Source organism: Triturus cristatus, chromosome 3_1 (assembly GCF_964204655.1).
Source record: "Triturus cristatus chromosome 3_1, aTriCri1.1, whole genome shotgun sequence".
Taxonomy (NCBI): domain Eukaryota; kingdom Metazoa; phylum Chordata; class Amphibia; order Caudata; family Salamandridae; genus Triturus; species Triturus cristatus.
The window spans coordinates 529,489,676-529,505,595 of record NC_140583.1 but is presented as its reverse complement, the minus strand read 5'-3'; the positions used below and the strand labels follow the sequence as shown (position 1 = coordinate 529,505,595).

At 51.6% G+C, this 15,920-nt stretch overlaps 1 protein-coding gene across 4 annotated transcripts in view; it reads left to right on the top strand.

Moving 5' to 3' along the window:
- Positions 1–15,920, top strand: part of ABHD2 (abhydrolase domain containing 2, acylglycerol lipase) — a 427,692-nt gene that overhangs the window by 212,375 nt on the left and 199,397 nt on the right. For all 4 annotated transcript variants that reach the window (XM_085644457.1, XM_085644454.1, XM_085644456.1 and 1 more), the window contains one exon: positions 1,824–1,934. In XM_085644457.1, the coding sequence (XP_085500583.1) occupies positions 1,824–1,934 (111 nt within the window). The remainder of the gene's footprint in view (positions 1–1,823; positions 1,935–15,920) is intronic.

Sequence of the window (15,920 nt, the reverse complement as noted above, 5' to 3'; positions counted from 1 at the left end):
CATCCCGCTTTTTCTATTCTCTCCTGATAAAACGCGCTTTTGGTTTTGCGAATAGCGATTTTGTAGCTTAGAAGAGAGGTAGAGTAGGTGTTTTTATTGGTTCCTGATTTTTCACGTCTCCAAGCGCGTTCGGTTTTTTTGCACTCTTGGCGCAGAGCTTTAAGCTCTGGAGTATACCATAGAGCGGGGGAAATTCTCTTGGGCTGTTTAAGGGTGGTGGTTTTCGGAAGCATCGTATCAAGGGACGAAGTGATCCAATCACAAAGTTGTTTGTCAGCCGTGTTGGGTTCGAAGGAGAGCTCGGGAATGGAGTCTACAAGAGAAGCAGCCCATTTCTCCGGTGACAATTTGTGCCATTGTCGGTCGGTAACCTGGGTTTTAGGGGTTAGGAGAGTAGGTTTGGGGATTTCCCAGGAAAAAGGGACCAGAAAATGGTCCGTCCATGGTAGGGTCACAGATAGGTTGGTGGTCACCGCTGCTATATTGGTGAGGATAGGGTCCAATAGATGGCCCTTCTCATGGGTAGGCTCGTTATTCACTAGATGTATCTTTAAAGATGTTAAGTCGTGTCTAATATCCGAGGCTACTCGATCCATGGGGTCTAGGAAGTGGAAATTCAGGTCACCTAGTATCAGGAAGTTGGAGGTGGAGGAAGCTAATTGTGATACAGATTCGAATATGGAATTGATAAAATTGCCTGGGGCTCCTGGGGGGCGATAGATCAATAGCCCTGCCAGGGAAAGGGATGAGGAGATTTGGATGGAGAATTGGCCGCTCTCGCAGTCCTCGATACCAGCGTTAGCCATCCTACAGGTGAATTGTTCCCTGTGAATTATAGCTACCCCGCCTCCTCTCCCTTTAGGTCTATTTAAAGCTTGGCAAAAGTATCCAGTGGGTAGGGCCGCGACGACGTCAGGGTCGGTGTTATCTGATAGCCATGATTCCGTTAAGAACAGTAGGTCAAGATCCTGATTCTGAATCAAAAGGTTTACTTCGGTAGCATGTTTGGGGAGGGAACGGCAGTTAAGAAGTCCCAACTTCAAAGGGAGTGTGGTGGATTTCAGGGGGGGAGTCGGATTGCATCGAGGACAGAACGAGAAAGCATTACCTGCGGTGAGCGTGTGCTAGCAGGTAAGGATGTTCTTAGGTCGAAGGGAGCGCGCAATGTATCTGCTGTATACGTCACTCGGTCCTGAGGGCCACCCGGCAGAGTAACGGGGCCCGGGGCCGGACGGGCCCAGACGGGCTTGCCTTTGGCGCGCCTTCGGCGCGCTGACGGCGCGCCCGCTGCGCCCGTCCGCTGCGCGTCCGGTGATTGCACATCCTTATAGGTAAAAAAAGGGGCGGGTGGGTGTGGCCTCAGGTGGGCGTGGCCTCGCTTCCTCGCCGTGAATGGCGGCGAAGAGTGATTTCCTGGCTATCTTCGTTGCAGCGAAGGGGTCGCTGTTTGTGCGTGACTCTAGCCCGCTGCTGGGATGCTTGCCGGGTGAGTGCGCTTTAAAAATGCAGTTTTACGTGGTGACACAGAGTAAACAAAGTGACAATTTTTAAAATAATCGGCGGTCTCCCGGCTTCCGCCTCAGGAGATTTCTTTAAACCAAAAATGAGTTTCCTAGAACCGCTCAGGGAACAGGTCTGGTCTCATTCAACAACTTTTGTAATGCCAGTTTTGCTAAGGTACTGTATGCCAATGCATTATTTGCAACCTAAGTCATAGCACAAAATGTTACAGTTCTATTCAAAATCCCCAGCTATCTCCCATCTAAGAAAGAACACTTAGAACTGATTGCAGAAGAGAAATGATTATTTGTGTTTTGTTTTAGAGATATTCTCTTTGGAGAAAGCAATGGGCAGATGCAAAACCTTAATGAAGCAGACTTAAGCCGCCTTTACACTGCAACGTCTTTGACGCAGATCGATGACAATATCATGAGGTATGTCCAATAAGGAGGGGTGACAAGCCTTGGCAAAGTTATTTGTGTTATTTTAATCAACAATTTGGCGCAATTTATATGCTCCTCCATGAGGTAAGTTCATAATTGACTAGAATGTGGCCATATTACCAGAAACACTGTAAGTCCCCATGTGACCCATTTGCCAGATTTTATCTTGAAAAAAAATACACAAATGATAAATATTTTAGTTCATTCACAAACATAGACACACATAAATTGTAATTTAGATGGTAATGTTGGGGCTGTTCTAAATACTACTGAAGTTACCATTGTCTATACTACAATCTGTTTGATGCATTTGCACTGTTCCCACGAATAAATCTGAGGACAATAACTTCATTTTCAGCCTCCAGTTTCAAATTCCTTAACTTATACGGAAAGTTTTGAAATGTACATTCTTAAATTCTCCTCCTTTTATTTATGTTCACTTTTTAAATCAGTTAATATGATTTAATTATCTGATAGACTTCTAGCCACAGATTCCTCACCTGAGAATGTTCCCTACTTAATGGTAGGTTTTATCATTTGGCTCAGCGCGGAGTACATCAATGACTACGCACATAGAGTGATGTGCGCTGTGCCTATATAGGCGCCACCCCAGAGCGCTGACCTCAGTTCCTTCTGTTCCAGTCCATCAGTGCGGGTCCGGATTTATCTCCCCCCATAGTCCTTTTTTTTATTGACTTTACCTTTTTATTGATAACTAGTGTGCCTTTTTGTTTTTTTCGCGATGTCCCCGAAAGAAAATCTACAGGGTTCAAACCTTGTGGCACCTGTCATTGACCCCCACTTGATGAGTCTGTGGTTACTTGAGAGGGACTACGACTCCGCATAGTTTGCGAAGTGCAAGACGATATACCTTAAGGCCAATCGCAAACGAACCATGATATGTTTAGCTGCTCTGCGCTGCTCAAGGTCCCATTTATGAGGGAGTTCTCTAGACCACTTCCAAGTCGCTCGGGTCAGTCCTCGTTTCACTCCAAGACTAATTCTGATAGGTCCCACAAGAAGTCGAAGCACTCTTCGATTTCTCCTCGTCGCTTCCATTCTTTGGACGACACGAGGGAACAACGCCATCAAATCCGAACTTAGCTTGTAAGTGGTCCCTGTGCAGCCAGAGCCAGAAACTGGATCCGCTCCATGCTTCACCGAATTTCCTGGCGCCAGAGCGACCTAAAACCCCTCCCACCTCCAAGAATTTTAAGAACTTTTAGGAGGCCATGAACCTAATTTTTGGGCTGTCAAACCCCTCTGGAGCTTCTTCCTGTCCCATGCGTTAGGGAGGACCTTTAACTGTAGCTAAACCGGCAGGTTTTCACTCCGTGCCAGTCGACCCCTTAGGACGCCGTAGCATCTGGATCAGGCAAGGCTGTGACTTTGCACCCCCTCTGGGGACTGTTCCAGCGGCACTGTCTCCGTAACCATGACGCCCATCAGCAGCGCTGAACCCAACGTCATTCCAGACTCCGATATGGACCCTGACCAGCATTGCACAATGTTTGTTCCAGCGCCAACCTGGCCCACACTGGCTGAATTGAGACAGAGCCCTGTTTCCCTGAAGGGCTCCTTGTGGAAGATAAAAAGAGAGGATCTGAGTATCCCTATTCCTACACTGACTCCCAAGCAGAGCCCATGGCCGATGAAAACTGGTATGAGGACCTGGCTCATGCCACTCGTCTGGTTACCTCCCCAGAAATTGATCTCCTCTTTCCGTCCGCAGTGGCTATGGAGGAAGGGGCTTCCTCTGTGATGGGGGTCTGGAGGGCGGCTATGTTCAAAATGAATGTTTTGACGCATGTGCTTCAACCAGGGGTATTTCCATTAGAACTCTTACTAACCTTCAGTGAAGCACTCACTGATGTACTGCTTGGGGCCTGGGAAAAGCCCTGCACAGGCACTCTTGTGCACAGGACCATTTCTTGCCGCCATTGTCCTGCTCCTGGGGCCGCAGCCTTCGATCCTTCCCCATCACCCTACCCCTAAGAGTCTGGTAGTCAAGGCCTGAACTTCGAGAATGAATCCTGGGATGATCCCTACCTCACCATCAAATAAGGAGTCGAAGAGGCTGTATATCTTTGTAAAGAGGATTTTTTTTTTTTTTTTGAAACACTGAGGATGACACCCAGCCAGGAAGCCAGGAGATACACAGCAAGCCGCCTAGAACCACTTTGGTCCGGCTGCGTAAACCATGAAATTGCTCACAAAGAAAGGAGACCTGGGGAATATCAAACCATATGAAACAGGGGGGCCTGAGCCATGATCTGCAGCAGTAAACGTGATGTACACATGTCTCCATGCTAGCCTTATCCGGACGCATGCTATCTTGAGCCCCCACTGTGACCCTGGTGAGGTGCCTGCTCCCAGGTATTCCCCACCATGCGCCCGAAGATGCAGTGTCAAGGGCAACACTCACATGAACGTGTGTTAGGTCCGATGGCCAGGTTGGCTCCAAGAAAAGGGGGAATGTAAACCCCAAACATGTCAACTTATACAAATCAACTAAACAGGTCACGGTGTAATACCTGGTGTAGGTCATCAGGCATTTATCAGAGATGGGTTGTAACAGAGGGGATCTAGCTCGAGCAGTAGTCGGAGTGTGCCATGCAGGGTGGGCACTCACAGAATTTAGTTGCTTGGGAAATGCCGTAGAGCTCCAAGTTTTGGAGGATTAAAGCATGTGATCTTTTCGGTGTTTGCCAGGCTGTGGGAGAGTTGTTCCATTGCCAGAATATGCCGTACTCTGGCATACCTTTGGGCCACAGAGGAAGGAGAGATGCTCTCCCATGTGCATGCTATAAGTTGTCGTGCTGCTAGGAGCAAATGGCTGATGAGAGCCCAATTCGCCCCGGTCATTGCCTAAGGGTAGGGGGGCATATGCCGAGGATAGTCACGTGCTGCAAGTGTGGAATCTGGTATGCCACAATGCCCCTGATGTGTCCCAAGACTTCTTTCCAGAAGGTGGTTATCACCTGGCAGGACCACCAAATGTGGTAGAGCGTGCCTTCCCCCTTTCCACAGTGCCAACAGGAGCTGGGGACCGTGCGGTATATAGCCCCCAGATGGGAGGGTGTATAGTACGATAGGAGCATTAATTTGTATGAAGTTTCACGGGAGGCAAGGCTGCGATAAGTCTTGGGGTTGTCTTGCCATAGTGTGTCCCATTGCTTGTGGAAGATACCCTCTGGGGCTACTTGTTGCCAGGCAGTCTGATATCTGTGGTTGCGAATCTGGGTTGAGTGCTGTATCACCTGGTAGGTTTTGGAGATCAATCCCCTAGTGCCTGTAAAGGCTTGCACAGGCTTTTCAAATGGTGTGAAGGGGCGCGCCGCATGGATCCCCGGGGTGGACAGCCAGTGCCGTAGCTGCATGTATTGAAACCTCTGCGTGGGGGGGGAAGTGTAAATTCGGCCATGCATGTCTCAAACATCTTCATATCCTCTCCCACTAGTAAGTCGCGGAGCGTCCGACAATCCCTGTCACTCTACTTACTAAACGCGCGAATCAGTAAGCCCGACCGGAACTCTGGGTTACGCGCGATAGGGGTATTTGGGGACGGGAACGTAGTTAAGCCCTTTTTTACCTCTATTCTATCCTAGATGTTAAGCACTGTTTTGGTAGGGGTCGCAACATATGCACTTCGGGGGCGAGCATGTTTAGGTAGCCAAGCAAGGTCTCACAATGGCTGGCATGCCACCACACGGTCCATGTGGGACCAATGCTTTTCGCTTTCTTGCACCACCCATTCAGAGATATACATTAGGTGGGCCGCCCAGTAGTATTCTAGCAAATTAGGGCAAGCTAGACCCTCCCCCCCCCTCCCCCCCCCTATCCCGCGGAAGCATCAGTAGAGAGTGTGCTATCCCAGATGTCTTCCCATTCCACACAAAGGTACGCAGGTCTCCCTGGAGGTGCTGAATGTCCACCCCATGGTAAGATGTTCATTTTAATAACATTAATGCGCCCCAGCCAGGAGATATGCATAGGTCTCCTTTTCTGGAGTTCGGCCAGCACTGAGCGGCGAAGAGAGGCCCAGTTAACACTAGACCAGGAGGTAAGCGATGGGGTGATATGCAGCCCCAAATACTTGATAGAGTCCGAGCTCCAGCGGAAAGGGGTCAGCCCCTGTAGTACTTCGGCCTCTACAGCCGGGATGTTAATGTTGAGGACGGTAGACTTAGTAAGATTAATCTTGAAGCCAGAGACTGCTTCAAAGGCCTGTATGCTTTCGACTACACCGGGTAGAGAATTTTCTGCAGAGTGAGGAGAAGGTCGTCTGCAAACAAGTTAATTTTGTGTGTCTGACCGCCAAGCAATAGGCCCCTTATCCCTTCCAGTTTCCTCACCGGTATGGCCAGAGGTTCTGCTGCTAACACGAAAAGCAGGGGTGAAAGAAGGCACCCCTGTCGCGTACCACGATGGAGCGATATCGGCCTCATGGTCCGCATATTCACCCTGATGCAGGCTGATGGGGCCACGTACGACGCCATGATTTTTGAGATAAACTCCAGTCCGAGGCCTATTCTAACCAGGATGGCGCAGAGGTAGGACCAGTCCACCCTATCAAATGCTTTTTCCGCGTCGAACGTGAGTAGACAGGTGGGAATAATCATTCGTCGACTAGGTGGGCAATACGACGAACGTTATCCGCACCCTGCTTGTGGCAAATAAACCCTACCTGGTCCAGATCAATAAGGCCAGGGAGGTAGGGGTCGAGCCTCATGGCTAATATTTTAGTAAACAGCTTAGCATCTGTTTTAAGCAGTGCTATAGGACGGTAGGGCGGTAGGAAGAGCATTGTGCCTGGTCCTTGTCGGCTTTGGGGATGAGGAAGATCTCGGCCATTGCTATGGTGGGTGTAAGCCCCACATCATCCGAGAAGGAGTTGAACAAGCGCAAAAGGTGTTCCTGTAACTGAGGAAGGAAGAAGCGGTAAAAAAGTACAGGAAGCCCAGCTGGGCCAGGTATTTTACCTAGAGGAAGACTTTGTGTAGCTATCCTCAATTCCTCCAGTGTAATGGGATCGTCTAAGAGTTGCATGATGTTTGGGCAGGGGTTCCCATTCACAATCCGCAAGGTAGGAGTGAAGTCTCAGGGGAGAAGGATCTACCGGAGAGTATAGGCATTGGTAGTAATCACGGAAAGCCTCAGACTTATCCTGTTCCGTGGTTACCCATGTATACCTGTCTGTATCTTAGCAATATGGGCCTTAGCCTTAGTCGAGCCAATAACCTGCCCACTTTATTCACGCCCTCATAATACCTCTGCTGTAGGGACAGAAGGGCACTCTCTGCCTTACCCACGCGGTGCGCCCGTTACTGACCACGCAGGATAGCTAACTGTCTTTTTGTCCTCCCGCTCGGGCTGCTTAATCTCGGCTGTGAGTTTTGATTCCACCAGTTTCGCCTCCCTCCCCTGGCAATAGCGATAGATGTTATCTTGCCCCGTATCATGGCCTTAAATCCATCCCACAATGTCTGTAGGGAGATGTCAGGGGAGGCATTGAGCTGGAAGTATTCGGTAATCCCCTTCTGAATCTCCTCTACATCTGCCGGGTCACGCAGTAGGTATAAGGGCATGTGCCATCAGGGGGCGCTTGGCAGGCAAGTGGCCCGATCTTCCCCTATAAGCTCGAGATGGGAATGGTCGGAAATGGATATATCCGAGAGTTCCGCTGTGCAAAGGCATTTAAGAAGAGAGGGGCTAACATGTGAGTAGTATGAGTAATGTCTAACACCAGGGTGCTTATATCGCCATGCATCTACTAAACCCCAGTGCTAAATGTCTTGCTTAAGATGTGCAAACATGACCCCAGTGCTATGGAATATCGCACCGGTTTGGTCAAGGGAAGAGTCCCGAACTAAGTTAAAGTTGCCGCATACTACGATGTTACTCTTCACTCCGGTGAGCTGCTTGCGCAAAACACATCTGATATATGCGTCCTGTGCAGTGTTAGGGGCGTAAAGATTAAGCAGTGTCAGCTGGCACTACCCTCGTAACAGTTGCAGATGTAAGAATCGCCCCTCCCAATCTCGAGTCTCACGAGTGACAGAGGTGTAGAGGTTCACCTTCCATAGCACCCCCACAGTTTTAGGGGCGGTGTAATCCCAGTGACAATGAGGATATTTCGGGTGGGACATACGGTGCACGTCCGCCCTCATTAGGTGGGTCTCCCGGAGCATTATGATGCCTGGCTGGGTCATAGTGGAGAATGTAACGCCATATTTGTTTCTGTTTGTAGGGAGTTTAGGACCTGGATGTTTAGTGAAAGCAGCTTGATGTCTCTCATAGGGAAGGTGAGGACAGGTGAGGCTTCTCCGAGTGGCGTGTAAGCGCCCGCTCCATAATTCTAGCATATGGTGTGTTGCAAGCCAGATTTCCCATTATCATAATCTGCTGCATCCCCCTCCCCACAGCAGCATCAAGCGGACCCAGCCCACTCATTCTTCGGCAGCGGGGGAGACTCCACTTTATAGATGATGATTGTCCCACTGTTTGTGTCCCCCACCTCCCTCCCATAGCAGCCAGCACCCCACCAGTATCCCTGTTGTGAACATCACATGTGAACTGCACAAGAGACCAAAGAAATGCAAAAAGCAACAGCGGAGCAACAGGGCCCAACAAAGTCTTCTCTATCCACGGAGATCGGCACCGAGGTGCTCTAAACCCACTAGAGGAGTCACACTCTAGGAGAGAAGATCTGGGGGAACGTGTCATCAGGGGTATAGCCAAAACATCAGATCACCATCAACACAAACCCCGAATGCCCCCCGGGGACTAACAAGCATAGTCAGTTTCCAGGATGAGGATGCATGATCGCCGCTATCCGCATCTGAATCCTCCGATCAGCCACAGCAGACTCTGGGTATGTTGCAAGCAACCACTTCCATAATGTCCCATCCTTGTATAGAGCCAGTAGTCAAGTGGGCAGGTGAAGGGCTCCCGCTGAGGCCACGCAAGGGATCGATGACCTATTTTTTTGCCTCCTGGGATGACAGACCTGGTGCTGCTTATGTGAGTGTCGTAGGAGAACTGTGGCCCATCCAGGCTTAAGATCGCGGCCTGAGGTGCCCAAGGAGGAAGAGCTTTCGTCTGCCGGGCGTTCCTCAGGCAGGCCCAGCAAGGCCCTGGCCTCCATCAGTGAGTGGCGCTTGCCCTCCCACTGAAACAAGAGCGCGAAAGAGTGGCCCCACTGATATCGGATGCCCTGTGCACGTAGCTTATCGGTAACCGGCTTAAAGTCTCGCCGTTTATGGAGGGTGACGGCGGAGAGGTCCTGGTAGAGTTGGATTGCATGACCCTAAAATTTGATCTGTCCTTTTGCGAGCGGCCTGCATGATTGCTTCCTTTTCCGTGAAAAAGTGCACCCAGGTGAGGATATCCGGTCCACTGTCCTTGCGAGCCACTCCTCCAAAAACTCTGTGGGCCCGATCAAAGGCGGGCAGGGAAGCATCCTCATCTCCTTGTGCTGTCTGCAGGAGCTTTGCAGTGAACACCATTATATCTGTGCCTTCGGTGCCAATCAGGACCCCCCCGTATGCGAATATTGTTGCGGCGGCTCCTGTTTTAAAGATCCTCCTGCTTGGTCTGAAGCTCAATGTGTTGATCCTCCAAGGCACCAATGCGCCGCAGTAGCCTCTCGTGATCCTCTGACCGAGCATCCACAATTCCCCCATCTCAGTTACTTCTCTTCAGATATCAAGGAGCCCCGACTTGAATTCCTCTTAGAGGGAAGAAATATCTGTATGTATCTCCTGCAGAAACCGGTCCATGTATCCTTGAGTGACTGTCGCCGAGGCTTCCCTGCCTGTCGGGTCCAGCGCCGAAGCCGAGGACCACATCGCCACTTCCAGTGGAGGGGACCTTGCTCCACAAAGATGTCACCGAGGTTTCTTTACGTGCCTGAGGGCGCGGCATAGCAGAGGCCCAAAGGGGTCGAGTGTTATGGAGGACCGTCGCTTTGGTGGAGTTTGCCCACTCAACGTGTCGCCAGGGGGTCGTGAGGGCAACTCACACTATGCTGTGTGCTTATATGCCTCGATCCGTCTAGGAGCGCTACTAGGGGTGCCTAACTGTGGGGTTGTTCCACGGCAGGTCTCAGATTAGCTCGTGCCTCTACCGCGTACTCGGCAGTGTCCAAGATGATCCGCACTGGTCTTCAGTGTGTTCCCCCGGGCCAACTCGCTTGTTGGTCTACCTCTGGTGCGCTGAAAGCTGGTATGCACCCAATGCTGTAGTAGTGATCTTGCTCCCACGTGGCCCTCAGTCTCCATGCCGGTCGCAAGGAGAGGGCGAGGCCTCTTTCCAGGCGCCCCCGGTGTATTAAGGGCGAGGGGGGGCCACACTCTGGCCCAGATTAAGCGAAGGCCAATGTGAGGTACGTGGGGCCACCCGCTGCCACAACCCAGGAGCTCATGCGGCAGTGAGGTGCGATGTCACCCCGGCCTTGGCACAGCGGGGGTCCCAAGGCACAATCCAGGCCCACCCACCCAGCTGCCAAGCAGTTCCGCTCCCTACAGTCCATGTAGCTGTCTAAGCCGCCGGGGGGGGGGGGGCAAGAGGACCGAGCACAGCAGAGCTATCCACTGTGCCCCAGAAAGGCGGGAGGGGGGTGGGCTTGCAGCGGCTGCCCAGATGTAGAGGACGCCCCCCACAGCTGCTGACGCGAAGGTCTGGTCGGCGCCCAGGTAATATGCGGCAAGTTGCAATGGCATTTATGCTGGCGGTGGGGCGCCGCTGATGAAAGTCAATATATCTTCAGCATGAAGCACAGGCAGTATTGCGGCCTGCCCCCACAGCTCACGGGAGCAGGGGCCAACGCCCCAGGTGGTTTCCCCCAAAGGGACGGACACAGCCTCAGACCAGGGACGCCAAGCAAGTGCTGCAGCTATGTAACAGAGGAGGGCATGGGCGCGCCGCAGGTACCTGAGGAGGACGGCGGCTGCCATCTTGCTCATCAGTTCCTCTCGAACTGGAAGCACCAGATGATGTCAGCTCTGACGTGGAGGCAGGCAACGGTCAGAGGGAACCCCGGTATAATTCCAAGAGCTCCTGAGGGCGTCGGAGGCAGGCAGCGCTCCTCTCGGCCGCGGGTCCCAGGCGGCGATCACAAAATGGTGGCCGCCAGCCACCACCTCCGCTCGTCGCTGTCCTCAGCCGGGAAGCCGGCTCCCCAGGGAACGATCGGTGAGCAGGCGTGCCCCGCGTGCTCCAGGCGCAGGGTCAGGCGTTCCAGCTCCCTGCCTCTGCTCCGGAGTGCTGAAATTGCCGTGCGGTAGGCCCCGGGGAGTAGGAGCACACCAGAGGTATGTCTCACACCATTGCCCCCCTCTTTTATATTTTTACTGCTAGCCTGGCACTGAGGTCTATGTACAATTGGGCTTATTGGGCTATTATTCTCATACTGTGAGGAATACGGTTTTGCAAGTTCTGCCTATGATCCCAGATGAGGCTCTGGCCATAGTTTACCAAGCTAATGCTGACATCCAGGACGCAGGAAAGGTCACATTCGGATGTGGGTTTAATGTTTAACTGGGCAGAGCCATGTTTTTTCTTCGGTGGTGCTTCGACATTCATGCTTGGTTGAGGAAAACTGAGTGTTCGAGGCATATGAGCTGCAGATTATACACTGTGCATAGATCGCCATCTGGTGTTGGGCCCGGATGTTTGCAGTTTGTTTTTCCTCTTGGAAAGTCTTTGGAAGTCACGAGTTCGGTGACTCCTCCTTTGGTTCGTATTGCGCATGGGCTTCGGCTCCATCCTCAGATTTTTCCGCCATCGGGCTCGGATGTAATACTTCGCGCTCCGGTTCCGAACTTTCCAGGTTAACCATCGACGCAAAAATCCTCGCTCATCGAGCTCCTTAAGATAATAAATCATCTTACTCACCTTCTCTTCGGCACTTCTTCGATTCCGGTCGTCGTCGATGGCGGCCTTCGGGCCTATTCCGGCTCCGGTCTTGGCTGATGGAAAGAACTCCCTTCAAGAAGTGCCCTCGATGTGGGTCCAAGTTTCCCCACACCGATCTTCATGAGGTGTGCAACCTCTGCCTCTCCCCTGAACAAGAGGCCCGAGACTGTCCCGCCTGCAAGTCTTTTCGCTCTAAAAAGACTATTCGAGATCGACGGGCTAGACGCAACATGGCGCACTCCTCGACCTCCGCTCCAGTCGACATCTTCGGGGACGACGTCGAAGCTCCGGGACAGCAGAACATCGAAGAAGAGGACGACGACCTCGTCAGTGCTTCCGAGGCCAACGACTCAGATGTGGAGGACATCACCCCGGCGCAGAGGGTCGTGAGTACAATACCCCCTCCCACACCGATACCCAAAAAGGCTTCAGTCACACCTTCGCCTTCGGGCCTAAGCAAGACCAAGGATACGGCTTCTCACACCCCACCTTCAGGCCCGGTAAAGAAGCCTATTAAGCCTTCCGGCAGCTCGGGCTCGAGCCAGCCTACCAGCGGTACCGAAGAAAAGAACGGCCTCCATCTCCACACCTAACCCAGTACCAAAGCCTTCGGTGTCGAAACCTGCCCTTCCGGTGCCGACCAAACATCACAAGGCCCTCGGCACCGACACTCCCGACCAAAAAATGGGAGGTCCCAAAGAAGCACGGCTTAGACAAACCTAAAAAGCGGTCGGCCCCGAAAACTTCGGCGCCAACCGAACAACCAGTGTCGCAAGAACTTTTCACACCGGATCCTCTCCAAAAGACACTCACCAAGGATCCAAAAACTGAACATTTGACGTTGTCTTCAAAAAAGAGACACTTGGACAAACCAGCTCCACCTCCACCTCCAAAGAGGAAAGACACTGCTACCTCCCCTTTCAGAGTGCCTTCCCCACCTCCTCCACCCTCCCCACCTCCACCCTCTCCACCCCTGCCTCATCGTTCCCCAACCTTGTCTCCTGTCCCAGACGATTTAGGAGACCCTTATTATGATCCAGCAGATGTGCCACAAGGCCCCACCACTACTGGATCTCCAGACCCATGGGACGACTAACAATCCGGACATCCCAGATGTCCCACAGGATGACCTTTACCCATCTAGGCCATCCCCACCTGAAGATTTCTTAGGCTTTCACCACCTATTACAAAGGGCGGCACACTATCATGGGGTGGAGTTGCATACTGACCCAGTGGAGGAGGATTTTCTCCTGGACACCTTTGACAATGCACATAGGTCTACTGCCATTCTACCTATGTTAAAGGGAGTGATTAAATATGCACCGGAGGTTTTTAAAGACCCAGTCAGGGCCAGGGTCCTAAACCCCCGTATAGAGGAAAAATACAAAGCCGCCCCCACAGGCCCTTCATACATTAAAGGCCCTGCACCATTGGATTTCCTAGTGGTATCTACAGCTAGGAAGCGCTCAAATTCTCAGGCGTCAGGCGAAGCACCACCACCTGACAAAGAGTCCAAGCTCCTAGACGCGTCAGGGAAGCGCACTGCGTCACAAGCCGCCAACATATGGCGTATCGCCAGCACGCAAGCGCTGTTGGCCAGATACGACCGGGCGCATTATGATGAGTTAGAGGCCATCATGCACCATCTCCCTGAAAAACACAAGAACAGGGCTAATGAATTGATCCAAGAGGGAAAAATAATAACTAATACCTCTATACGCTGTGCCCTAGATGCAGCAGACACAGCCTCCAGGGCCATAAACATCAGTGTCCTTCTCCGTCGCCATGCCTGGCTCAGAGTTTCAGGTTTTAAACCTGAGGTACAAGCCTCTATATTAAACCACCCATTCGACCAAGATCATCTATTTGGCCCAAAAGTCGATGAAGCCCTCAAAGATGAAAAAAGATACAGACACAGCGAAATCCATGGGAGCCCTACAGTCACACACTCCTAGGCGCTCCTTTCGCCGCTCTTCCTTTCGGGGCATAGGCAAAGGCTACTCCTCGGATAGTGCATCCATGTCCTACAAATCCACTCCTCAATCTACCTTCACAAACGGTTATCAAAGAGGCGGATACAGAGGCAATAATAATAAGGGCAGAGGCAAGACAAATACCGCCCGCTCTGCCATACCTCCTGCCCAATGACTTCCCCCGCTCCCTCCAGACCATTCCACTCCGGTCGGGGGCAGAATACAGCATTTCCTTCACGTCTGGGAGACAATCACCTCAGACAGATGGGTGACCCAAATTATTCGTTCAGGGTATTGCCGAGAATTAACATCTACCCCCCCAAACATTCCACCCAGGCAACGCCCTATGTCTCAAGAACATGCTACGTTACTAAAACAGGAGGTGATCTCCCTCCTGCAAAAAGAAGCTTTAGAGCAGGTCCCCATAAATCAACAAAATGTAGGGGTATACTCCCTGTACTTTCTGATTCCAAAGAGAGACGAGACTCTACGACCTATCCTAGATCTCAGACCTCTAAATACTTACATACATTCAGACCATTTTCACATGGTAACCCTTCAACAGGTTCTTCCACTCCTCTCCCAGAACGATTTTCTCACCACTCTGGACTTGAAAGACGCATACTTTCACATCCCAGTACACCAGTCTCACAGAAAGTACCTCAGATTTGTGGTGGACGGGCAACGCTACCAGTTCAAGGTGCTCCGGTTCGGGGTAACAACAGCACCAAGGGTATTCACCAAGTGCCTAGCAGTAGTGGCTGCACACCTCAGAAGACAGCACATTCACGTCTTCCCGTATCTGGACGACTGGCTAATAAAAGCCACGTCCTACCAACAATGTGTGCAACATACCGCCGCTACAATCCAACTACTTCACCAGCTAGGTTTCACGGTGAACCACCAAAAATCCCACCTGGTACCATCACACACAAAACAATACCTCGGTGCCACCATAGACACCTCAAAAGCCATAGCCTATCCCAATCCTGCCAGGATTGCAAATATACAGGCTCTGCGTCAGAAATTCATATGTCAACACTCTCTCCCGGCAAGAGTGTTTATGCAACTGATAGGGATGATGGCCTCTTGCATCTTCATAGTGCCCCATGCAAGACTCTAGATGCGTCCACTCCAAGAGTGTTTAGCGCGCCAGTGGAACTAGGCCCAGGGGCAACTGACAGATCTGGTGTGGGTAGACGGTCGCACCCATCGCTCTCTGCAGTGGTGGAACACCACAAACCTTTCCAGAGGTCGACCGTTCCTGGACCCAGTCCCACAAATAATCTTAACAGACGCATCGCTCTCCGGCTGGGGAGCTCATCTGTTACATCTCACAGTACAGGGCACATGGACGCCGCAACAGAAGTTACTCCACTTCAACCATCTGGAGTTACAGGCAATCTTCCTCGCCCTAAAATCCTTCCAGATGCAGATTTCAGGCAAGGCAGTCCTCATTCGCACAGACAACATGACTGCCATGTACTACATTCAAAAACGGGGGCACACACTCTCCACAGCTCTCTCAATTAGCACAGAGCATATGGAGATGGGCAATTCCACAAAAAATCTCTCTCCTGGCCCAACACGTCCCAGGAGTCCAAAACACCGTGGCAGATCTGCTCAGCAGACAAACGCAGCAGATCCACGAGTGGGAACTTCACCCACAGGTTCTTCACCCGTTCTTTCAGAAGTGGGGGCATCCACACATAGACCTATTCGCCACTCACCAAAACAAAAAATGCCCAAACTTCGCCGCCAGATATCCACACCCATTGTCCAAAGGCAATGCGATATGGATGAACTGGTCAAACAAATTTGCATACGCTTTTCCACCTCTCCCACTAATTCCATTAGTGGTGCGAAAGCTACAACAGCATTCCCTAACACTGATCCTAGTAGCTCCAACATGGGCCAGACAACCGTGGTACACCACACTGCTGGAACTCTCAGAGAACTCTCAGTAGTACCACACCAAAAGCTACACCTCTCACCATGCCTCCTAACCCAGAACCATGGAGAGATCAGGCACCCAGACCCAGCTCAGCTCAACCTTGCGATCTGGCTCCTGAGGTCCTAGAATTCG